The following is a 27,071-nucleotide window of genomic DNA, read 5'->3' as shown; positions in this document are numbered from 1 at the left end:
ACCTCAGCTGACTGAGCAGAGCTCTCCAGCGTCATTTGATTGATATCTATATTGTATAATGCCTTGTTACCTACTGTCGTTATAAAAGCGAGGAGAGTACCCGTCTCACTAAGCAGGGTCAATCAGAGACAAGACAGAAAGCTTGTAACCACCCCGACAGATAGATCTCACTACTCCGGGGACGGTGGGGAGGTGGAGCAGCAGAAAAACCGGAGGCAGAAATGGCATAGTAATAATGTTAAGGGGGGGGGAAGCAAGGCAAGAGAGAGAAGGCTGGGCTGTTTACAGTGTGAATTAATGTGGGCTCCATCCTCTCCGGTCTCTGTGGCTCGCGGCTGACACGCTTCACTCTGCCAGTGCCTCTGCCCAGCCGCTGCTCATCTCACAAACAGCCAGTCATACATGAATAATGCTCTCCGATGAAACTGTAGATACTGTCACTGAGGCAGAGACACCCCATCAACCCCTGTGGAGACTCCTCCCCAAGTTGAATGGCCTTAGGTGGGGTGTGTAAATGTGTACTCCTCTCTGGTGTACATATTCTTAAGGCCCTCCGCTTAAGGGTGGCTGTGTGCACTTGAATAATGCATTAGGAGCATTCCAGAGTCACGTGGTTGAGGAGTCTTCAGATATAACAGGCAGAGCGAGGCAAGACCTTCCAAGCTCAGAGCCACACGGCTGCTCCCCGGTGAAGAGGGTTCAAAGAAATACAAACACCATGTGTAAAGGGTTTTCACTGGGAGGTCACAGGGCCTTTGTTAACATACCAACCTGTTTGAATAGGTGAGGGCTAAACAAAGTCTCTTTGAACAGAGCTGGCGCTCATAGTACCAACCTACATGACTTGAGTAGTACTTTGGTTCCTCGTTATTGTCCCTATGCATTCCATAATGTCCCTCAATACTTCAGAATAAAGTATACTGTAACTAACTTCTTATAGGGTGTCTGCAAGAGATAAATTGTTCAAACCCAATCTTCATTTCCCAGCCTTTTAGATCAAGGAAACACATTGGAAGTCCTTTATCATGCTGAGCAAAACAAATTCTTCCAAAGCCATTCAACATGAATACTCCACATTTTCCTCAAGACACAAAAATGATTCTCTCAAGGACAAACCTCAATGGAGCATTGGTTGGTGAGCAAACTTTGTGTAAATAATGAGACATATTCTAGTGAGCTGCTCTCAATTTTCTATTCATACTGTCTATAATAGTACATTTGTAGCTCCCTACTTTTTACATAAATGTTCCTTCGGCTTCAACAAGGCATCAATAAGCACAGTCTGAATCTCTGACTCATTGCACATTAATAACTTGTGCAGTCGAAACACCTTACAGAAGTCAGTCTGAAATCTATATGTTTTTTGGATAATTTTCTTCTGCCCACAACCCTTGAAAGAGCACCACATAAATCTTCCAGACAATTTATCTTCTGTCCTGCACCTACGAAAAATCACACCACTGGAAGTGACAAAAGCAATGACCACTGCCACCTCTCTGAATTGAGTTTTAGACTTTTGTGATAACCTGCTGATCCAGCAATCCTTTTTAAAGCACAACACAAGACAGAAAGACACCTTCAAATGTTATTGGAGAGGTGACATGATGACAGAAAAACACATTGTTGAAAAAGAAACATGCTGAATAATCTCATATACTACTGAGTCTCTGCATTATTTCTCAGACAAAGTAATATAAGATGAATTGCCATCTCAGACATCCACAAACTCAATGTTGAGGAGTTTTGAGGCAATTGATCAGCTGTGCCGTTACTAATTGCAAGATTCCATCTCCACTGTGATCAATATTCCGAGAGTCCATTTCCTAATCAAGACTGATGAACGTGGTTAATATCCCCTCAGTGTTGAACTAACGGGGACATGAACAGGGTTCATCTGTTTTGACTCCTCCTCTGCTGTTGTCTAGGTGGTTTATTCACATCCACAATAAATGAATGCATTGTGACACGTATTTCTCAGTATCCATATAGCCACAGTCAATTTGAATATCTCCTATAAGGGATGCTCTCGCTGCAGAAATTCCCCCAACAAAACAGGTTTCCAATTCTCAATGAAATAGTGCATGTAAATGACCCTGTCCCATTTTCCCTACAGTATCGATTGTAACAGAAAGGCTCAAGATCATATAGGAGAACATTTGTACATCAGCCCCAGAATGCAGCTGTCACATACAGTACTTACTGTATGATGACAGAAAGTAAACCATCAAATAAAGCTCATATATTGCCTTTCATGTGAATAATTAAGAGGATAACAGCCGGGCCTATTTACAGAGCAAAGATACACACAATAATATTTCTTTAGAGTCAGGTTAAAAACTCATAGATGGGTCATCAACCTGAACCCAGAATGACAGTTACAGGCTTTCAGAGCCCCTCCCTCTCTCTGCACAGTGAACTGTTGGGGGGGATCCTACATGTTCATTCACAGTGGGTGATAAATGGTTAAAGGGGCTCTGTAGAGTGTTAATAAATAACGCTCAACTCTTTATGTCAAATAGAGTGTCATGCTGTAGATTGAACAGCAATGCACTGTACTGTACATAGCCATTTATCCAGGTGGGAATATTGATATGTTTTCATTTCTTCACTTTAATTTAAGCAGGGTCATTCCAGTTTTCTGTGGTAGCAGATGATTATAGAGATGAAACGAGCAGGGCATGCAGTGAATGAGGCATGCAGTGAATGAGACATGCAGTGAATGAGGCATGCAGTGAATGAGACATGCAGTGAATGAGGCATGCAGTGAATGAGGCATGCAGTGAATGAGGCATCAGCAGAAAGCTATCCGTGGCAAGGTGCACTTGAAGCTCTCTCTCCACATCCTTGACGGCTGACTTTCTAGCATTTATAATATATGAAATATGTCTTTCATTATTAATCAGGAGAGTAAACAGTGATGGGCTGTTCGCTCTTTTAGAAGTGCTCTTTTTGGGAACCGAATCACATCGGTGAAAGAACCGTTCATTTGGCTCCCTGATTTGCATACACCTACTACTGCTTGTTGAGCTTCAAACAACAATTATCTGCAAATAAGTTACAAAATAATTATCTGAAGATGGTAAATGCTCACTGCAGAAACAATAAATAGTTGGAAGAGCAGTGAGTCATTTTTTAAATTGTAATGTGCATATCACATCTGGCATAATGGTAGCCTACTTTTTGGGCTTTAGATTAGAGATTAGCACATTTTTCATGGTTCTATGTTGTTTTGTTTGCGAGCTAAATTATGCATCTCTTTTACGGTGATGCAGTTAATTAACCAAAAATATTTGGAAAGCCCATCACTAGTGGACATGCTGTAATATGCATTATCTGCAGGTACTATCGGTGCTTCATTTTATAGCTAGAGGACTCCTGAAGTATAATTTGTGTCTAAATCTGTTGTCATCTATTATTTATTTTTTTGCTAGCTTGGGCCATCTACACTACATGACCTGCTCGTTGAACATCTCATTCCAATATCATGGGCATTAAAATGGTTGGTCCCCGCTTTGCTGCTATAACAGCCTCCACTCTTCTGGGAAGGCTTTCCATTAGATGTTGGAACATTGCTGCGGGTTCTTGCTTCCATTCATTCACAAGAGCATTAGTGAGGTCAGGCACTGATGTTGGGCGAATAGGTCTGGCTCGCAGTCGGCGTTCTAATTCATAATAAAGGTGTTCAATGGGGTTGAGGTCAGGGCTCTGTGCAGGCCAGTCAAGTTCTTCCACACCGATCTCAACAAACCATTTTGTCTCTTGTATAATATATTCTACACATTAGTTTATACTGGATTAAGCATTCATTTTTCTTAAGTGGAATTTCATTAGTTATGATTCCAACTTTCCCTCCATATTGTGCCAACATTAGTTCTTTCTAAGTCTTGGTTCCAATAGTTAAGAGATTGTCAGATGGATATGCTTTCTGCAATCTGCAAAGTTGTATATATCTTCCCTATCACATGAACATCCTTTTTCTGACTCAAATAAGATTATTTTAAGGTTGTCCAAGATTTTGTGATATGTAACTTTTAAGTTTCATATATTTGAAGGTTCATTGGTCAGTCCAAAATGACTTTTTAATTCTGTCAAATACATTTATTTCCTGTTACCAAGTCATTTACGGTTTCTATGCCTCATCTTTACTACAGGCTGTTCACCTACTAATCTCACCGCTACCCCCCTCTGGGTCTCTGATCACTACTTTGTTTCCTTTTTTCTGTCTCTCTCTCCTCCAACCAACCCTAGCCACTCAGCCCCTACCCAGATGGTCATGCTCAGTGGCAATCTTCGCTCTCTTTCTCCCACTACTCTATCCTCTTCACTCCCTTCTGCTAAATCCTTCCTCCTCCCATCTCCGGATTCTGCCTTTTCGACCCTACTCTGCTGCCTTTCTGCATCCTATGACTTGCAAAGTCTCCTTTCCTCTTGGCCGGCTCGGCCCTGCCCTCCTTCTAAGTGGCTGAATTACTTATTGCGAGCTTACAGAACAGGGCTGTGGGCAGCTGAGTGAAAATGGAGGAAAACTAAACTTCCGGACAACCTATCATCCTTTTATTCCTATGTAACCCATCCCCTCCTCCCTTCTCCAGATCTCTGGAGACCTCCCATTCCTCACTTCCTTCCTCAACTCAACCCTGACCCCTGGCTGCATCTCTTCCAACTTAAAAATGGCCAGAGTTGCTTGCCTCCTAAAGAAACCAATACTTGACCCCTCTGATGTCAAAGACAGACCAGTATCTCTTTCTTTTATTTCCAAAACACTTGAGTGTGCTGTCTTTGACCAACTCTCTCACAATATTTCTCAGAATGATCTTCTTGACGCTAACCAGTGAGGCTTCAAGACTGGTCACTCAACCAAGACTGCTCTCCTCTGTGTCAGGGAGGCTCTCCTCACTGCCAAAGCTGACTCTCTCTCCTCTGTTCTCATCCTCCTAGATCTATCTGCCGCCTTTGACACCGTGAAACCATCAGATCTTTCTCTCCATCTGTGTCTGCACCACGTACTTACACTACTGGTGTCCCCCAGGGCTCAGTTCTAGGCCCTCTCCTCCTCTCTGTATACACCAAGTCACTCGGCTCCCTCATATCCTCATATAGTCTCTCCTAACCTTGCTATGCTGATGGCACGTAACAACTTTTCTCCTTACCCCCTTCTGACACTCAGGTTGCAACACACATCTCTGTGTGCCTGGCAGATATCTCAGCACGGATATCCGCACAACACCTCAAGCTCAACCTAGAGAAGACGGAGCTGCTCTTCCTCCCGGGGAAGGCCTGCCCACTCCAAGGCCTCTCCATTACAGTTGACAACTCCACAGTGTCCCCCTCCTAGACCCTGGACAACACCCTGTCATTCTCTGCAAACATCAAAGCAGTGACTCGCTCCTGCAGGTTCATGCTCTACAACAGTGATCACAAACATTTTCTGAGTCAAGATCACTTGAGTAGTCAAAAAGCAAGCCCAAATCTACCGCTCAGATTTTTTAATAAACATGACTAAAATGTAACATTAACCTTAAAAAACAGTTGTGTAGGAATTAGGTTTGTGCAGTAGGCCTAATACATTATTACAGCATATTGGCTATATGCCTATACCGCCAATATTGTTCTTCTCAGACCATATTATATTTCAAATTTTTCCCAGTCAGATCTCGTTTTTTCCCCCCTCAGTTCTCAGTTGTAATGAACGCACTAAAATCAGAGATTTCCGGGTTCCCAGTTGTTTTGAACACAGCACTATTCTCAGTAGAGGGAGAGAGTAGCAGACGGTCCACCTCTCATGGTCCCTGCTCTCTCCTTATTTTCCTCCGGTGAGACTGACAAGAGAGAGGGGACACCATCTTCTACCTGCTCTCTCCTTCCTTTCCTCCGGTGAGACTGACTAGAGAGAGGGGACACCATCTTCTACCTGCTCTCTCCTTCCTTTCCTCTGGTGAGACTGACTAGAGAGAGGGGACACCATCTTCCACCTGCTCTCTCCTTCCTTTCCTCCGGTGAGACTGACCAGAGAGAGGGGACACCATCTTCTACCTGCTCTCTCCTTCCTTTCCTCCGGTGAGACTGACAAGAGAGAGGGGACACCATCTTCTACCTGCTCTCTCCTTCCTTTCCTCTGGTGAGACTGACCAGAGAGAGGGGACCATCTTCTACCTGCTCTCTCCTTCCTTTCCTCTGGTGAGACTGACCAGAGAGAGGGGACCATCTTCTACCTGCTCTCTCCTTCCTTTCCTCTGGTGAGACTGACCAGAGAGAGGGGACACCATCTTCTACCTGCTCTCTCCTTCCTTTCCTCTGGTGAGACTGACCAGAGAGAGGGGACCATCTTCTACCTGCTCTCTCCTTCCTTTCCTCTGGTGAGACTGACCAGAGAGAGGGGACACCATCTTCTACCTGCTCTCTCCTTCCTTTCCTCTGGTGAGACTGACCAGAGAGAGGGGACCATCTTCTACCTGCTCTCTCCTTCCTTTCCTCTGGTGAGACTGACCAGAGAGAGGGGACACCATCTTCTACCTGATGGCGAAACTCAAGTCGCACCGCATCTGCCTCATGCACAAATTCATGTTGTTCCTTTTACCAGAGAAAGTGAAATATTCATTGATATTAAAATAGACACGCCAAGCTGTTAATAATAATACAAATGCAGGGCTATCGATACACTTGGCTACTCATTCATTGCAGATGCAGTGCAAGTGGAAGTTGGGAGAAGCACGTTTAGTTTTGAAATAGTGTTGAATAAAAACAGTGTTGACAGTTCTGAATAAAAAGACACAAACTCACTCATAAAAACAACAGCTCTTTTCTGTATTCTTTGTATGTCTCTCATCATGGTTTTAAAAGTCATGAAATCTCACGTAGTGTCAAACTTCACTGTCGCATAGTCGTGGAATCGAGCTACCCGATCTCCCTGTCCGCCGGGGAGGCAGAGTATGTATTTTTAGACAAATTAAATGGTTAAAAATGGGAACACTTTGCCTACCCGGTGCGCAGGGCTTCTGAATCAAGTGGTTGACTGGATGTTGTAGTTCTCGCATGTCACCCCACTGCTCTGCACATTCCATTGGCTTCCAGTCGAAGCTTGAATCCACTACAAGACCATGGTACTTGCTTACAGAGCAGCAAGAAGAGCTGCCCCTCCCTACCTTCAGGCTATGCTCAAACCCTACACCCCGACACGAGCACGCCATTCTGCCACCTCTGATCTCTTGTGAACTAACACTCACACTTAACTCCCCCCCTTACTAGCTCTGACTTTGCTGAAAGCTACATTATTGAGGAAAAATGTACTGAATATGAATGTGATATGTGTTTGTCCCACCTAGCTACAGTATCTTAAGATGAATGCAACTGTACATCGCTCTGGATAAGAGCTTCTGCTAAATGACAAATGTAAAGGTAAAATGTATCAGGACACCTCACTTATGCAGTTACAATCTACAGTATAGGATAAGCTGTTTTCAATAGAACAACATCAATCATGAAATAATTGCACCTATGAGATTTGTTAGGGGCCACAAAAGGTGACCGACCAGTGTTTCTATGGCAACCATTTTGCAATGATAAAGCGCAAGGGAATTCCAAAAGGTATTTCAACCGAGCACCTTTTAACTCTGCATTTCAAAGGACTTTGGAGATCGCTTAGTTGTAGAGGGAGGAAAATTCAATGGACCCTTGAACAAACATGACACAGTACTCCACAGCAGCGACTTTGTCTTCTATGCTACTGTAACATTACACTTTAAAGGGAGACAAAACTTATAGCATTTCTCATTGCACTGTCACATGCGTTAAAAGCCTCTCTGTATTATTGAGATATCAAGACTCATCCCATCCCCTAGTGCCTTCAATAGTACCATTCAGGATCAGCAATATACTGAGCTGACGTCAAGGGGTGGGAAAGTGTTTTACCATTCCTTTTCATTCAATAATGAAAACGTTTGTCTTTCACTCAGACCATCTGATTTCTGCCTCAGCATCACGGTCAAATGTTTAAATAACACCAAACGTTCAATCTCAAATAAGAAGAAATACAGTTGAAGTTTACATACACCTTAGACAAATACATTTAAAATCAGTTTCACAACTCCTGACATTTAATCCTAGTAAGAATCCCCTGTCTTAGGTCAGTTAGGATCAACACTTTATTTTAAGAATGTGAAATGTCAGAATAATAGTAGAGAGAATTATTTATTTCAGCGTTTATTTCTTTCAGCACATTCCCAGTGGGTCAGAAGTTTACATACACTCAATAAGTATTTAGTAGCATTGCCTTTAAATTGTTTAACTTGGGTCAAATGTTTTGGGTAGCCTTCCGCAAGTTAACAACAATAAGTTGGGTGAATCTTCACCCATTCCTCCTGACAGAGCTGGTGTAAATGAGTCAGGTTTGTAGGCCTCCTTGCTCTGTAAACTCTACTTCCAGACTCATAATAACTTCTTATGGCTGGGGGGCAGTATTGAGTAGCTTGGATGAATAAGGTTCCCAGAGGTGCCCAGAATAAACTGCCTGCACCTCAGTCCCAGTTGCTAATATATGCATATTATTAGTATATTTGGATAGAAAACACTCTGAAGCTTCTAAAACTGTTTGAATGATGTCTGTATAACAGACCTCATATGGCAGGCAAAAACCTGAGAAAGAATCCAACCAGGAAGTGGGAAATCTGAGGTTGGTCGATTTTCAACTCAGCCCCTATTGAAGATACAGTGGGATATTGGTAATGTTGCACTTCCCACGGCTTCCACTAGATGTCAACCTTCTTTAGAAACTTGTTTGATGCTTCTACTATGAAGGGGGGCTGAATGAGAGGGGAATGAGTCAGAGGTCTGCCAGCAGTCACGCGCTGGTCACGCGCATTTCACATGAGAGGTATCTCCCGTTCCTTTGCTTTTCTGAAGACAAAGGAATTCTCCGTTTGGACTATTATTGAAGATTTATGTTAAAAACATCCTAAAGATTGATTCCATACATCGTTTGACAAGTTTCTACGGACTGTAAAGGAACTTTCTGACATTTCGTCTGCAACTAGTGAACGCGGTTCGTGAGTTTTGATTTGTTTAACAAACGCGCTAACAAAAGTAGCTATTTGGACATAAATGATGGACATTATCGAACAAATCAAACATTTATTGTGGAACTGGGATTCCTGGGAGTGCATTCTGATGAAGATCATCAAAGTTAAGTTAATATTTATAATGTTATTTCTGACTTCTGTTGACTCCAACATGGCGGATATATGTATTTGTTGTCTGAGCACCGTACTCAGATTATTGCATGGTTTGCTTTTTCCGTAAAGCTTTTTGGAAATCTGACACAGCGGTTGCATTAAGGAGAAGTGTATCTAAAGTTCCATGCATAACACTTCTATTGTCATCAACATTTATAATGAGTATTTCCGTAAATTGATGTGGATCTCTGCAAAATCCCTGGATGCTTTTGGAACTACTGAACATAACGCGAGATTCTTTGATATAAATATGAACTTTATCAAACAAAACAAACATGTATTGTGTAACATGAAGTCCTATGAGTGTCAGCTGATGAAGATCATCAAAGGTTAGTGATTATTTTATCTCCGTTTCTGCTTTTTGTGACTCCTCTCTTTGGCTGGAAAAATGGCTGTGTTTCTCTGTGGCTTGGCTCTGACCTAACATAATCGTTTGTGGTGCTTTCGCTGTAAAGCCTATTTGAAATCGGACACTGTGGTGGGATTAACAACAAATTACCTTTTAAATGGTATAAGATAAATGTATGTTTGAGGAATGTTAATTATGAGATTTCTGTTGTTTTGAATTTGGCGCCTTGCACTTTTACTGGCCGTTGTCATATCGATCACGTTAATGGGATTTCAGCTCTAAGAAGTTGTTAAACATCTCCAATCCAAAATCGTCTTTCTATTTCGTAACAAAGCCTCCTTCACTCACGCTGCCAAACTTACCCTAGTAAAGCTGACTATCCTACCGATCCTCGACTTCGGCTACAAAATAGCTTCCAATACTCTACTCAGCAAACTGGATGCAGTCTATCAGTGCCATCTGTTTTGTTACCAAAGCCCCTTATACCACCCACCACTGCAACCTGTATGCTCTAGTTGGCTGGCCCTCGCTACATATTCGTCACCAGACCCACTGGTTCCAGGTCATCTATAAGTCTATGCTAGGTAACGCTCCGCCTTATCTCAGCTCACTGGTCACGATAACAACACCCACCCGTAGCACGCGCTCCAGCAGGTATATCTCACTGGTCGTCCCCAAAGCCAACGCCTCGTTTGGCCGCCTTTCCTTCCAGTTCTCTGCTGCCAATGACTGGAACAAATTGCAAAAATCGCTGAAGCTGGAGACTTATATTTCCCTCACCAACTTTAAACATTAGCTATCTGAGCAGCTTACCGATCGATGCAGCTGTACATAGCCCATCTGTAAATAGCCCACCCAATCTACCTACCCCATCCCCATATTGTTTTTATTTACTTTTCTGCTCTTTTGCACACCCGTTTTTCTACTTACACATCATCATCTGCACATCTATTACTCCAGTGTTAATTTGCTAAACTGTAATTACTTTGCTACTATGGCCTATTTATTGCCTTGCAGCAATGTACAGCAATGTACTCCAGAGCAATGTCAATGTCAATGAAATGATACAACAATGTCTTGTACCATTTCATGTTCTTGTGGAGAACATTATAGTAGCCTATCAGTGCATCTGACAGGTCCACACCTCCCATGCTCTTGTTGTAGTCCTTCACAGCAGCTGGAATGGGGACATTTTTGGTGGTCCATGCCCCAGTCGCGCCCTTCACAAACCTGACGACGTGATCACCACTGAAGGACTTGTGGATAGTGGTGCACACCTCTCTGGTATCCATCCACTTCACAAAGAGTAGGCCATCCTCGCGAATCCATCTCATGGTACCCGGATCAGCCCGCTTAGGCTTGTCATTCACCCTGGTTTTCGGAAATCCTACTCTGTTGGTCCGAATGGTGCTACAGGCCCACATCTCCAGCTTCCTCAGGTCTGTGAACAGGGTAGGGCTTGTGTAGAAGTTGTCCACAAACAGTTTGTAGCCCTTCGCTAGCAGCTGAAAATCGAATAACTCCATAACGGAGTCATAGCTAAGTCCCTTACCGGTCACACAACTGCGCTTCGCCTCATAGACAAAAAAATTGCACGTGTATGCACACAAAGAATCGGCCAAAACAAACAGTTTGTAACCCCATTTAGTTGGTTTGTTACGCATGTACTGTTTTAGGTCAATTCTGGCCTTTGAGGCTACCATCCTCTCATCTATGGAAAGGTTCTGGGCGGGCTGAAAATAAATATTGCAGGCCTCAACGGTGTTGTGGTAGAGAGGTTTAATTTGGCAGAGCTTATCAAACCTTGCCGTGCCTCACTTCTTCTCGTTGTCCTCATCAACTTGTGGGTCACTGATATGAAGCGCCCGTGAGATTGTCAGAAACCTTTTGCATGACATGACCGTGGTGGGCAAAGGCAGTTGATAGAGGGGTGCAGTTTTCCAGTAGTCCTTCAGGGTTTTTAGCTTTACAAGACCCATGTAAATGACCATAGAAAGGTAACAAAAAAGATCTCACATGGAAATGGGCTTCCATGTCTCTTTCTTCCCTGCCTGCTTCTTAGCTCCGTACTTATTTGTGTTCAATACCAGATTATTTTTTATTTATTTTTATTTTACCTTTATATAACTAGGCAAGTCAGTTAAGAAAAAAATCTTATTTTCAATGACTGTTCAAGGGCAGAACGACAGATTTGTACCTTGTCAGCTCGGGATTTGAACTTGCAACCTTTCAGTTACAACTGCAGAGGTGAAAAACAACTGAAAAAGTTGCATGGGGCTGTACTTGGAGGTCAAGTCCAGCCGAGGTCCTGTTGGCCTTTTTGTTCTAAATATTGGAGGTGGTGGGGCCACATCCTCCTCCAGCACAGAGTGCCAACGACCCTCCTCCGCTCTGCCAGCAGGTTCCACACTTCCCTTCCTCGGCTTCTTTGTCACCGACTTCACACCTCTAGATGGCCGGGCAGGGGTAGGTGTGGTGCCGGAGACAGCACGGGTCAGGCTGGATGAACCAGCTTCAGTGGGGGATTGGCACCTTGGCAGTATGGGCTCACAATCAGAATCGCTGGGACTGTGAAATAAAGACACAGACACAGATTATATATAGAGTAGGGAACCCAATCACTATGGTGAGGAGCTGTTCCATTCCATGTTTAGATAAAATAGAATGTAAAAAATATCTAATATATACAGACACACAGACACAGACACACAGACACAGATTATATATAGGGTAGGGAAACAATCACTATGGTGAGGAGCTGTTCCATTCGATGTTTAGATCAAATAAAATGTAAAAAATATCTAATATATATACAGACACACAGACACAGATTATATATAGAGTAGGGAATGAATCACTATGGTGAGGAGCTGTTCCATTCCATGTTTAGATCAAATAAAACGTAAAAAAACATCTAATATATACAGACACACAGACACAATGTAGAGCAATGTGTACTTTACACATTTCATTACTGATTATATTTTTATATATGGCAAATAAAATAAAAATGTCTCCAAAACAACTCAAATGAATAATATTTGATATTACTAATTTCAAACAACAGTACTCACCAATCCAACACTGCATCTTCTCCATACAAGAACATCTCCTCAGTTTGCAAGTCAAAAGTATTCTCACTGTCTGAATCATCTTGGAGTAATTCACTGTCACTGTCACTTTCCCTATCAATTTCTTCAATAATATCGTGTAGATCTGTATATTTTGACATTGTCTTTGATTTTACAGATTTACTTGCCATAATTCTTCTCTGAAAAGGCTCTCAAAACAATACTACTACTACTATTGGCTTGTAATGTTTTGTCTGCTGATCGATAATCGCATGGTTTGCTTTCGTAGTAAAGCCTTTTTGAAATCTGACACGGTGGCTAGATTACCAAGAGGTTTAGCTTTCATTTGGTCTATTGCACTTCTGATTTAATTCAAGTTAAATATTTATAATAATTACTTGCGTATAAACATTGCATAATTCTTCTCTGAAAATGCTCTCAAAATAATACTGCTGCGCGTAACCAGGGTCGTGTCTTTGGCTATGCCGGATTAAGTGATATGACATGCTATTCTATAAAATAATTTCTCCGTAGTTAATATCACCTGATTGAGCTAATCATGCAAATGTAATTAACTAGAGAGTCGGGCACCAAAAAATAATATTTATAGAGCTGTTATCTTCCGAATAAACTCTTAAAGACCTAGTAATATTTTACATCAATAGCAGTCAACATTAATCTTCATTTTACTTCAGTCTCATAATCTGAAAATTGTAAAAAGAACCCTGGCTAACAATTTGAATCTGCAATACAAAATTGGGTTTAATTATTTATTTACTAAATACCTAACTAATCACACAGAATTCACATACACACAATTAATCATAACTTGATTACAAATTACGTCATAAAGGAAAACGTCCCTAGCGGGCGGAACAGATATGACAGCTTGTTACACAAAAGAAAAGGGGCTGGGTTTGAGTGAAAGAGCGGGAAATCTGAGGAACAAAGGGAAGAAGCTGGGCTATCGTAAATACAGTATCTTATGCATTCTAAATTACCGCCCATTTGGAAAAGGAAAATACAATAAATAATTACTCTGAGCTGCGCTTCAGTAGGTTGGTGGTAGATGGAAGACCGTGTTGCCAAACCGAGTCCTCTGTCCTTTGAAGAATGTCTCTGGTGGTCACTTGGAGAAGTTGTAGTAACGTCGTTGTGTGGTAGATGGGATACTCTGTCTGTTCCTTCCTAACCTGCGTTTGCAGCTGCGTTCGCTAACTCAACGGCTAGGAGGTATCACTTCTGTCATGAATAAGAGTTCAAAGTTCATACCATTCGCAACCAAAGCTCATGCTGATGTTGGCTTTCTTCTGTAGATATTATCTGAACCATTCTGACATAGGACCATCATCCTACCTCATCGGAACAGGAAGTTCTATTGTCATCAAGGCTTTATATAGGAAGGGAGAAGAGGGCGTGTTTGAAAAGTTTTATAGCCCATGTTCCTTCACACAGGCGGGCCACTGAGTGAGCAGCCCTAACTTATGAAAACCCACATCTCACATTTTAGAAGCTAAAATCACATTTCATCGCATCACAAATAATTTCCTATTCATTTAAACAACAATTCCATGTGAATCCGATAACTCTGACTCTTTCCACTGTAGAGTTTATGTAGAGTTTATGTCATCTTATCATTGATGAGAATGTCTCAGATGACAACCGAAATGACATCATATTCATTAAGTACCACCGCATATGTTCAATTGTTGGAATTACCAGAATATAGTTAATTTCCCCCCACCTACTGATGTTCCCAGAATCTCTATGTTAACCAAGGGTTTTTTAAATGTTTTTAAAAATGTAACCTCAGTAGGTTAGAAAGAGGAAAAAGGGGGGAGAGGTATTTATGACTGTCATAAACCTATCCCCCAGGCCGGGCGTCATGACACCAGCGTGGCTTCTTCTGGTAGAATTCTCAATGGCGAATGGCTGTTTACGCTCGAGTTTCCCACAAAGGCTAGTCTTCCTGGATAGAACCATTACATATTGCCGTTTACCTCAGCTCATTGGCTATCTACCAAGCTAGATTTCAAGACGATCAGTGGTCATTGGTCCGAAATACAGTCAATCAACGAAGAACTGGTCATGTCATTGGTGTGCAATGAGGTCATAGTTTGGTGTGTTCAAATCAGTTCCTTTCGGTCAATATTTCCTGGGAAAAGAACCATGAAGTATGGCTGTGTTACTAAACAGAGGATTGCATTGAATCCAAACATGGTTTGATAAATGTCCATTTAGAGTGAGTAATTACATCGAATATTACGTCCAAAGTTGAAGGACACTGAATTCACGACACAAGCCGTTTACAAAATGTTTCATGTTAGGCTATAAAAATGGATTTTATCGAACAAAACGACAATTTATTGTTTCGTGACCTTTAGTATTGCCAAAAGAAGAAGATCTTCAAAGGTAATTGATGAATTTTATTGCTATTTCTGAATTTCATGACTAATCTACTTGGCTTGTAACTGTACGTAATGTTTTGTCTGCTGATCGATAATCGCATGGTTTGCATTCGCAGTAAAGCCTTTTTGAATTCTGACATGGTGGCTAGATTAACAAGAGGTTTAGCTTTCATTTGGTCTATTGCACTTCTGATTTAATTAAAGTTAAATATTTATAATAATTAAATTTCTGCAATTTTGTCGAAACGTTCCGCTAGCGGAACCCCTGTCCGAGACAGGCTAGGAGACAGAACACGTCTCCTTCTTGAGAGGTATGACGGCTGCTTGGTCCTATGATGTTTATACTTGTGTGCTATTGTTTGTTCAGATGAACGTGGTACCTTCAGATGTTTGGAAATTGCTACCACGGATTAACCAGATTTGTGGAGGTACACACATTTCTTTCTGAGGTCTTGGCTGATTTCTTTTGATTTTCCCATGATGTCAAGCAAAGAGGCACTGAGTTTGAAGGTTGGCCTTGAAATACATCCACAGGTACACCTCAATTTGACTCAAATTATGTCAATTAGCCTATCAGAAGCTTCTAAAGCCATGACATAATTTTCTGGAAATTTCCAAGCTGTTTAAAGGCAGTCAACTTGGTGTAAGTAAACTTCTGACCCAGTGGAATTGTGACACAGTGAGTTATGAGTGAAACAATCTGTCAGTAAACAATTGTTGGAAAAATTACTTGTGTCATGCACAAAGTAGATGTCCTACCCGACTTAACAAGACATTTGTGGAGTGTTTGAAAAACAAGTTTTAATGATTTCAACCTAAGTGTATGTAAACTTCCGACTTCAACTGTATGTGTAAATTCATCTGAAAATGGAGGTGGTGCTGACAAATTGTCAAGTTTTTGCCAGTTAAAATCTTATGGTATAGGGGACGCTTGCGTCCCACTCTGCCAAAAGCCAGGGAAAAGGCAGCGCGGCAAATTCAAATAAATTATATAAAAATCCAACTTTCATTAAATCACACATGTAAGATACTCAATTAAAGCTACATTCGTTGTGAATCCAGCAAACATGTCAGATTTTAAAAAGGCTTTTCGACGAAAGCATAAGAAGGTATTATCTGATGATAGCATAACAGTAAACAAAGTGGGTAGCATATTTCAACCCTGCTGGCGCTACACAAAACGCAGAAATAAAATGTAAAACATGCCTTACCTTTGACGAGCTTCTTTTGTTGGCACTCCAATATGTCCCATAAACATCACAATTGGTCCTTTTGTTCGATTAATTCCGTCCATATATATCCAAAAAGTATATTTATTTGGCGTGTTTGGTCCGGAAAAAAACAGCTACCAAAATGCGCAACGTCACTACAAAATGTTTCAAAAGTTGCCTATAAACTTTGCCAAAATATTTCAAACTACTTTTGTAATACAACTTTAGGTATTTTTAAACGTTAATAATTGATAAAATTGAAGACGGGTCTATCTGTGTTCAATACAGGAACACAACAAACCAAGCTACTTTTCAAGTCTTGCGCAACTCTCAACAGTGTTACGCAGTTCCTAGATGGCCGTACTTCTTCATTGCACAAATGAATAACTTCAACCAAATTCCAAAGACTGGTGACATCCAGTGGAAGCGGTAGGAACTGAAAACAAGTTCCTAAGAAATATCGTTTGCCAATGAGAACACACTGACCAGACAGAAACCTAAAAAAATATATATGAACGGTTAGTCCTCGGGGTTTTGCCTGCTACATAGGTTCTGTTATACAGTATACACACAGACTTGATTCAAACAGTTTTAGAAACTTCAGAGTGTTTTCTATCCAAATCTACAAATAATATGCATAACTTATATTCTTGGCATGAGTATCAGGAAGTTGAAATTGGGCACGCTATTTGTCCAAAAGTTAAAATGCTGCCCCCTATACCTTAAGACGTTAAAAAGGTGGCAACCCTACTTTCCAATTCCAACCTAAATAAATACAATGAGACAGAAAGATCTACAGTATAATAAAGATACAGCTGGCTGTCATTAACACTTGTTTTATTCCAATAATAAATTGTAATATTAATGTACAATGAGATCAACATCAGACACTTTGGACTGTGAATCAGGCCTAACTGACAACTTTTTATCCTTGGGAACAAAGCAGTGGAAAGGGGGATTAATAGCAAAAACATTATAGACAAGCAAAACACACCACCAACAAGGAAAGCAATCATATCACAACCCAACTGAACCAGACCAGACTTCTTAAAAAAATAGGTCATAGTACAGGGCTCCGGGCAGCCGAGCGGAAATGGAGGAAAACTCGCCTCCCTGCGGACCTGGCATCCTTTCACTCCCTCCTCTCTACATTTTCCTCTTCTGTCTCTGCTGCTAAAGCCACTTTCTACCACTCTAAATTCCAAGCATCTGCCTCTAACCCTAGGAAGCTCTTTGCCACCTTCTCCTCCCTCCTGAATCCTCCTCCCCCTCCCCCCCCCTCCTCCCTCACTGCAGATGACTTCGTCAACCATTTTGAAAAGAAGGTCGACGACATCCGATCCTCGTTTGCTAAGTCAAACGACACCGCTGGTTCTGCTCACACTGCCCTACCCTGTGCTCTGACCTCTTTCTCCCCTCTCTCTCCAGATGAAATCTCGCGTCTTGTGACGGCCGGCCGCCCAACAACCTGCCCGCTTGACCCTATCCCCTCCTCTCTTCTCCAGACCATTTCCGGAGACCTTCTCCCTTACCTCACCTCGCTCATCAACTCATCCCTGACCGCTGGCTACGTCCCTTCCGTCTTCAAGAGAGCGAGAGTTGCACCCCTTCTGAAAAAACCTACACTCGATCCCTCCGATGTCAACAACTACAGACCAGTATCCCTTCTTTCTTTTCTCTCCAAAACTCTTGAACGTGCCGTCCTTGGCCAGCTCTCCCGCTATCTCTCTCAGAATGACCTTCTTGATCCAAATCAGTCAGGTTTCAAGACTAGTCATTCAACTGAGACTGCTCTTCTCTGTATCACGGAGGCGCTCCGCACTGCTAAAGCTAACTCTCTCTCCTCTGCTCTCATCCTTCTAGACCTATCGGCTGCCTTCGATACTGTGAACCATCAGATCCTCCTCTCCACCCTCTCCGAGTTGGGCATCTCCGGCGCGGCCCACGCTTGGATTGCGTCCTACCAGGTGGCGTGGCGAGAATCTGTCTCCTCACCACGTGCTCTCACCACTGGTGTCCCCCAGGGCTCTGTTCTAGGCCCTCTCCTATTCTCGCTATACACCAAGTCACTTGGCTCTGTCATAACCTCACATGGTCTCTCCTATCATTGCTATGCAGACGACACACAATTAATCTTCTCCTTTCCCCCTTCTGATGACCAGGTGGCGAATCGCATCTCTGCATGTCTGGCAGACATATCAGTGTGGATGACGGATCACCACCTCAAGCTGAACCTCGGCAAGACGGAGCTGCTCTTCCTCCCGGGGAAGGACTGCCCGTTCCATGATCTCGCCATCACGGTTGACAACTCCATTGTATCCTCCTCCCAGAGCGCTAAGAACCTTGGCGTGATCCTGGACAACACCCTGTCGTTCTCAACTAACATCAAGGCGGTGGCCCGTTCCTGTAGGTTCATGCTCTACAACATCCGCAGAGTACGACCCTGCCTCACACAGGAAGCGGCGCAGGTCCTAATCCAGGCACTTGTCATCTCCCGTCTGGATTACTGCAACTCGCTGTTGGCTGGGCTCCCTGCCTGTGCCATTAAACCCCTACAACTCATCCAGAACGCCGCAGCCAGTCTGGTGTTCAACCTTCCCAAGTTCTCTCACGTCACCCCGCTCCTCCGCTCTCTCCACTGGCTTCCAGTTGAAGCTCGCATCCGCTACAAGACCATGGTGCTTGCCTACGGAGCTGTGAGGGGAACGGCACCTCAGTACCTCCAGGCTCTGATCAGGCCCTACACCCAAACAAGGGCACTGCGTTCATCCACCTCTGGCCTGCTCGCCTCCCTACCACTGAGGAAGTACAGTTCCCGCTCAGCCCAGTCAAAACTGTTCGCTGCTCTGGCCCCCCAATGGTGGAACAAACTCCCTCACGACGCCAGGACAGCGGAGTCAATCACCACCTTCCGGAGACACCTGAAACCCCACCTCTTTAAGGAATACCTAGGATAGGATAAAGTAATCCTTCTCACCCCCCCTTAAAAGATTTAGATGCACTATTGTAAAGTGGCTGTTCCACTGGATGTCATAAGGTGAATGCACCAATTTGTAAGTCGCTCTGGATAAGAGCGTCTGCTAATTGACTTAAATGTAAAATGTAAATGTAATAGTAGGGTTAAAGTTTACACAAAAAAAACAAAAGAAAAAAGATCAGAAATACTCCAAGCGATGAAAAACAGGTGAGAATACCACTGCCCCCTTACAGCAGCAGAACAGAAAAAACAGCAGCATGCACAAAACAAAGCCTCCCAATTCACAACACCTAACACCCGTCTCTCATTCATTTTTAATGAAGTATAATAAGTTCCAGCAACAGAGCAGAAACCCGATCTTCGGTCCCACAGGGTGACTCCTTCAGATGATCTCACAAACACTACTCTCCTTTTAATCCCTTCTACTCTTTCTTTATACTGTACCGAGAACCTGTTTGGTCTGAAGGTCTGGAGACAGTGCTGAATATTCACTACAGTACATGGCGAGGGCAACAGTGCAATCTCCAACTCTGTTTCTTAATGAGCGTTCAGTGCAAAAACCCATTGAAATCGTCATTCATGTTTAGAGGACAAAAGCTTAGGGACTGTACTCATCTCAGAACCCAGAACCACATCTCCTTTGAACAGTCTGTCGCAAGAAAGGTTCACTAGTTGCATCCTATGAGAAATCACAGCCTTATTTAAAGACTCCATAAGCCCATACAGTATAATAGAATGACAAATAGGCTTACCTTTGACCATGAGAGTCCCGGAGCTGCTTGCAACTCCAAACTGGTTTCTTGCCACACACGTGTAAAGGCCTGCATCTGGTCTGGTTGAATTCTGTATCCGGAGGTTTCCGTTATCCAGAATGGAAACTCTGCAAGCAGAAAAAGCAGAACGATTATGTAACAGATACATTTTATGTTCATTGCATTACCACAATTCTTTCCCACTTGTATTGCAGTCTGTGAATTTGTCAAAAAAATGTAAGTACACTTTTTGCATTGTTCGTCATACATGGGCATTCCTCGGAGGGAAAGGCAATTAGTCTAGCAGTGCAATATCTTCAGAAATGGTATATCAATAGCATTGGTTTGATTTGCTTCTTTCAATTCTAACAGGTGTTAGATAAACATACATTTGAAGTGGGAAGTTTACATACGCCGTAGCCAAAAACATTTAAACTCAGTTTTCACAACTCCTGACATTTAATCCTAGTAATAATTCCCTGTCTTAGGTCATTTAGGATCAACACTTTATTTTAAGAATGTGAAATGTCAGAATAATAGTAGAGAGAATAATTTATTTCAGCTTTTATTTCTTTCAGCACATTCCCAGTGGGTCAGAAGTTTACATACACTCAATAAGTATTTAGTAGCATTGCCTTTAAATGGGTCAAACATTTCGGGCAGACTTTACATAAGCTTCCCACAATAAGTTGGGTGAATTTTGGCCCATTCCTCCTGACAGAACTGGTGCAACTGAGTCAGGTTTGTAGGCCTCCTTGCTCGCACACGCTTTTTCAGTTCTGCCCACACATTTTCTACAGGATTGAGGTCAGGGCTTTGTGATGGCCACTCCAATACCTTGACTTTGTCCTTAAGCTATTTTGCCACAACCTTGAAAGTATGCTTGGGGTCATTGTCCATTTGGAAGACCCGTTTTCGACCAAGCTTCAACTTCCTGACTGATGTCTTGAGATATTGCTTCAATATATTCACATAATTTTCCTTCCTCAAGATGCCATCTATTTTGTAAAGTGTACCAGTCCCTCCTGCAGCAAAGCACCCCCACATGATGCTGCCACCCCCGTGCTTCACGGTTGGGATGGTGTTCTTCGGCTTGCAAGTCTCCCTCTTTTTCCTCCAAACATAACGATGGTCATTATGGCCAAAAAGTTATATTTTTGTTTCATCTTTGTCCCCATGTGCAGTTGCAAACCGTAGTCTGGCTTTATTATGGCGGTTTTTAAGCAGTGGCTTCTGCTGAGCGGCCTTTCAGGTTATGTCGATATAGGACTCGTTTTACTGTGGATATAGATACTTTTGTACCCGTTTCCTCCAACATCTTCACAAGGTCCTTTGCTGTTGTTCTGGGATTGATTTGCACTTTTCGCACCAAAGTACGTTAATCTCTAGGAGACAGAATGTGTCTCCTTCCTGAACGGTATGATTTGTCTGTAAACAATTGTTGGAAAAATTACTTGTGTCATGCACAAAGTAGATGTCTTAACCCACTTGCCAAAACTACAGTTTGTTAACAAGAAATTTGTGGAGTGGTTAAAAAATGAGTTTTAATAACCCCACCCTAAGTGTATGTAAACTTCAACTGCAAATATCTATATCATGCATTGACTGGAAATAACACAATTTAAATGTAAATATATAATCATTAAATATATCATAATTGTTCTCTCCGGCTGGAGCAGTCTACTATTTTGAATTAACCAATAAATTAAATCAAATCAATCAATCAATCATCAATAAACTCCCACTATTGGTCTTCTTGTATGTCTAGGTGTCACTCAAAGAAATGATCAAAACTACGAATAAGACAATCGAAATGTAACTATGGTGACTGAGAAAGTTCTCAAACATTTCTAATTGTGCTTTGTTCTTTTATAAGTGATAACATGAGACAACGTGTTCAAACAGCTGATTTATGACTTCATATGGAACAGGCCAACACTAGTCACTTTAAACAATGTCACTTTAAATAATGCCACTTTAATACTGTTTACATATCTTACATTACTCATATCACATGTACATACTGTATTTCATACCGTCTACTGCACCTTGTCTATGCCGCTCAGCCATCGCTCAATCATATACTTACATGTACACATTCTCATTCACCCCTTTAGATTTGTGTGTATTAGGTAGTTGTTGGGGAATTGTTATATTACTTGTTAGATATTACTGCACTGTCGGAACTAGAAGCACAAGCATTTCGCTACACTCGCATTAACATCTGATAACCATGTGTATGTGACCAATACAATTTGATTTGAACAATCACTTCATATCTCTATGGCCTTTACACAATGGCCACTGGTACTACGAATGGTTAATGATTCTTAACCAAACTCCAGATTTTCCTAAATAAGAGGCAACAAAAATTTTATAGTGAACTTGGAAGCAGGGCAGTGTCGGAAAAATGGGAAGACCAATTTATTAAACTGTGGTGGATTCTAATTATCTGAAACTCTGCTGAATCTGCAGACTGTATATATATATATATAAAAAAACATAGTCCCCTATTGTAAAGCAGACAAGAAAAATGGTATGTGGTCTTTGCATTGTGATCCGCTGTGTTTTATAAGAGACAGTGTAAATCAAACTGTCATCCAAAGCTCTGTGTAATAGCAGGTCATGTATTAGAACTCTGGAAATTGCTCAGTGAGTGAAGCCTCTTTTCTAAGATGCTCTGATTACATGAGGTGAAATATGTTTTGAATTTGTGTTGATAAACACCACACTCAAATGTTTCTTTCAACCTATTTAAAGTAAAAAGATTAAGGCAAGAAACAGTAAAATAACCTGTTTTGAATTTAGATAATACGTATCTTAATGACTGAATGTGTTTGACTCACCCTGACTACTTCACCTGACAAAGCACTTAATTAAATGACCCACTATCTTGTTAATTTACTATAATCAAGTGAGAGAATCACTATCTGATCTATACCGCTCTATATTGGATAGGTGAAGAAGGACATACACGTGACCAAAGTGAAAGTACTGCAGCAGTCACAGCACTACCATACAATGTATTTAATTCATACAGCACCTCATTGTTCAGTTGTAAGAACTGAACAATGAGGTTGCTAAAATTAGAAGTGTCTTAGTGGCTGGTCTAGGAAGATGCCCTGATCTTTGGATAGCTGTGTCAAGAAAAATAACAATTGTAGTGCACATCAACGTTGGTATAGTTCTGGTAAACAAAGAGACTGAGTAAATAGGGCAACAACACATTGTTTTAACTAGATCACGCTCCGACCTGATTTAAGACTACATCTCCAGCACATGGCTCACAGTAATGCCTCATATAACTCAATACCTGCATTTGTGTGCTTGGCTCTATATATTTCCACAATCCCCATATCCCCTGGGACAAAGGGACAATAATATGACGAGTGCATATTATGAGAGACGCTCTACAGAGAGAATACAAGTGGGACTATACACAAACACTATGCCTCATAGTATGCCTCTCTTACTGCAAGATACATCTCTTGACGTACTTTCTCCTCGGTCACACACTGAAATGTCTGTACACTGGGTCCTCACGGCTTGTTATCAGACTGACTCATTGACTGACATTACATGAATGGGAAAGGCATTATTAGTAGACCTTGAAGTTGGCTTTGAAGCTGGTGTTAGAGGAGCTGAGGTAAACTACAAGTCAAGTAAGGGAAGTCTTCCAGTTGTACTCCTCCTCTCCCTCGTGAATCAACCTCTAGATAACATGTCTGTCTGATCTGCCCACGGTCTCAGGAGAGCCTTCCTCCCTTCCCACCTTCCTCCCTGAATGAGAGGATGGTGCGGAGGAGGATGTATCAATAATTCACAGGTGAGATGAACACAAGTGCTACTCTTTTCATCTCAGCCTCACACAAAGTTAATGGCTGCCGTTATAAACCTTTCCGAAGAAGAGAGACAATTATTTCCAACAAGATGGGAAAAGCCCCCCAAAACTACTCCTGTTATAAAAACAATACAAACAAAAATCATGTACTGGGGAAGTAACAGGGAAAGAGACTGGACAGTGTTCATCTTTAATGTCCAGAAGAAGATGAAAGACAAATAACATCAGTCGTAGAGAAACCATTGCTCCTACTACTGTTTATTGCAAATTGCCGGAAACTGTAACTATGGTCCAAAGTAAAAATAACAACACTTCTTTTCTGACATTCTCTTTGAGACATCACCGCTACGACTGAAGACTAAATTACGGTCCGTGAGACAGAAGCTTTCAGCTGACAGTACTTGTAAAACAAGCTTTGTTTTTACTACCTCCTAATTCAAGGACATTTTACATTTCCATTTGTGTCATTTAGCAGACGCTCTTATCCAGAGCGAATTACAGAGGCAGTTTGAGTTAAGTGCCTTGCTCAAGGGCACCGGCAGATTTTTCATCTAGTCGGCCACAAGGACATTGGCCTTTGATTTTAGACAAACAGCAATTTGATGTGGACAATTGTCTGTACTGTAAAAAAAATAAAATAAACGTTTTACTGAAAAGCACATATGTATTGTGCAAAGGAGGTGCTAGAATGCTAGATGTGTGTTGGATGATTTCATGACAAAACCATTTACCAGAAATGATTAAAAATGATGGTGGCAGAACTACACTGAAATGAAGAGAGTGTTTCATGTTGGGTTTGATGCACACAAACAGTTAGAATTGCTGATGATGTCAATATTGGCATAACAGAAATACAACGATTAGAGTAGAATTACTCAGCCATGAGGCCATGTGAAAAAAGGCTTCACAAAATAATGAACCTCGGCTAAGGTGCGTTACACTCTGTGTGTATTGCATCTCTACAATCACTCCTCTAATACTCATTTCTCCCCATCTGGTTTAGTCCAACCACCACTCGCGCCATGCAATTTCCAAACACAAGCCTCATCCACCATTCATCCGGCACATGAAATAGTATTTCAGGGCATGGGTTTCACTGTGTCTGCCACTATAGCTGTGTGCACCCTGTATTTAGTTTACAGATAAGGAGAGATATGCATTAAAGAATGTTGCTTGTCCTGGTCCACGCTGACCTACCTGCAGGTGGTGTTGGTAATCATGATTGTATCAAAGCGTCAGTGGTAGTAACACTGCTCCAGGGGAGAATAGGAAAGGCTCGGATGAGGTGTCTACAGGGGCAAAGGCTAGGTCACCCTATCCTCTGAACGGGACAAAAGGTTGGACCCAACTCTGAAGTGTACGGAGGGAAAAGTCTGACATCCCAAGATAAACGGACAGTCTGTCTCTCCCCAGGTTCCCCACAGAGCTCTGTGTTTGAGAGGAATGGCCTTGGCAGACACTTAAATCAAGTCAAACTGCACAGATTTGTGTATGGAGTGTATGGTGCAGAATGCACTATGTAGTTCATCTGAATGGGGAAGGTTCTGAGAAGTCTATTTTCACAGTTCCATCAAGACAAATCCGGAGTGCGTACCACTGCTTCCCATGTTGTCAACCCCAAGGTTAACAGGCATTACAGTCCACAATAATATGTGTGACAATGAGGTGTTTTTTTTTATCACTTAGACAACAAACCAATTGCCTGATGTTGGTAAAATAGGGACACCTGGGCATTTACCTGGGACAATTCTCCAATAGCACTGTAATTGATATAGATGTTTGACTTACGCAGGATTGTCCCAATACCTTGTAACTTGTCACATGCATTATTAGTTCTACCAAATTATTCAGGAATTTATGTTATGATAGAAAGTGAACTCGAACGTGTAACGGTTTTCGTCCTCCTCTTCTGTGGAGGAGTAGGAAGGATCGGACCAATACGCAGCGTGGTAAGGGTTCGTCATATTTTTAATCAAAACTGACCACTACACAAACTGAAACCAAACAGTTCTGTGTGGAAAACACAGACACAGAAAACAATCACCCACAACCAAAATGTGGAAAACAGGCTACCTAAGTATGATTCTCAATCAGAGACAACGATCGACAGCTGCCTCTGATTGAGAACCATACCAGGCCAAACTCAGAAATACAACATAGAAAAAAGAACAGACTACCCACCCCAACTCACGCCCTGACCAAACTAACACAAAGACATAATAAAGGAACTAAGGTCAGAACGTGACAGAACGTCACTCAAACTTCAAAGCCTACACATTTCTTAAATAGAAGAAAGTTGGAATTGTTGCACTACTTATCAACAATAATGATGTGATGAACAGAGCAGTACGTCATGAAGAGTGACGCTGAGAATAACAGCCATGAATAAAACACAATGCTTGGAAGTGCCTCAAGCCACTGTTAAAAGGCCTACCCTATAGAGATCCTTTGCCTACGTCAATCAGAGTAGAATAACAGTATGAGGAGTGCATCTGGAGCCAGGGTTACACAGAGCTCTAGCTGAGTGTACACGTCTGACAGAAGGAAGAAGTATGATTGACAGTAAGTAAGGACTCATTCCCCTTGACACAGTACAGATGACTTACCCTGCAACTAGCAGAATGCACTGAGTCGGTTCTTTTTTATTTTTTCAGTTACATTAAAATGGAGGAAGAAAGAAAGAGTGAGAGTTGCAGGCTATACGTTAAATTACATTTCATTTCAGTTTTCACTGGGTTGACCCTTGTCTCCAGGGTACTCTGTAGCATTAAGGTTTCCATGGAAATACACAGCTTTCTGAAAACAGAGCCAGGGGACAGTGGTGTTAGCTTGAGAAGGAAGCAATAATCTCTACTTTGTGAAACAAATACACTGCAGTGCCAAACGCTCCCTCTGACACCACCTTCACATAAAAAGAGACATGACAAGTGATTCCACATGGAGCTGACAAACACGTTTTCATGGCTAATGCAACCTAGGCCTGCTATAGTAACATGCCATAATTCATAGGCCTTTCTAAGATAATACTTTTACACTTTTTGGTATAATCATTGACAATAATTGTTTTAAACTATGCCAGCTGGAACATATACCTTATACCAAAAGCATGGGAAATCACACACTTTATAGTCAAACTCTACAGAAGAGAAGTACACAAGAAAAACTTTCTTCTACAGCACATACTGTCCCCGGGAATAAAGTCTGTTTACTTGTTATCAGCCCCCTCCTCATAATG

General features: G+C 41.8%; 1 protein-coding gene across 3 annotated transcripts in view; it reads right to left on the bottom strand.

The window, feature by feature from the left end:
* LOC115143414 (contactin-4-like) overlaps positions 1-27,071 on the bottom strand; it is a 232,890-nt gene that overhangs the window by 21,207 nt on the left and 184,612 nt on the right. For all 3 annotated transcript variants that reach the window (XM_029683822.2, XM_029683823.2, XM_065001948.1), the window contains exon 12: positions 19,996-20,123. In XM_029683822.2, the coding sequence (XP_029539682.1) occupies positions 19,996-20,123 (128 nt within the window). The remainder of the gene's footprint in view (positions 1-19,995; positions 20,124-27,071) is intronic.

This window comes from Oncorhynchus nerka, linkage group LG15 (genome assembly GCF_034236695.1).
Source record: "Oncorhynchus nerka isolate Pitt River linkage group LG15, Oner_Uvic_2.0, whole genome shotgun sequence".
Lineage (NCBI taxonomy): Eukaryota > Metazoa > Chordata > Actinopteri > Salmoniformes > Salmonidae > Oncorhynchus > Oncorhynchus nerka.
Note: the sequence above shows the minus strand (reverse complement) of the source record. Positions and strands in the feature narration are given on the sequence as shown.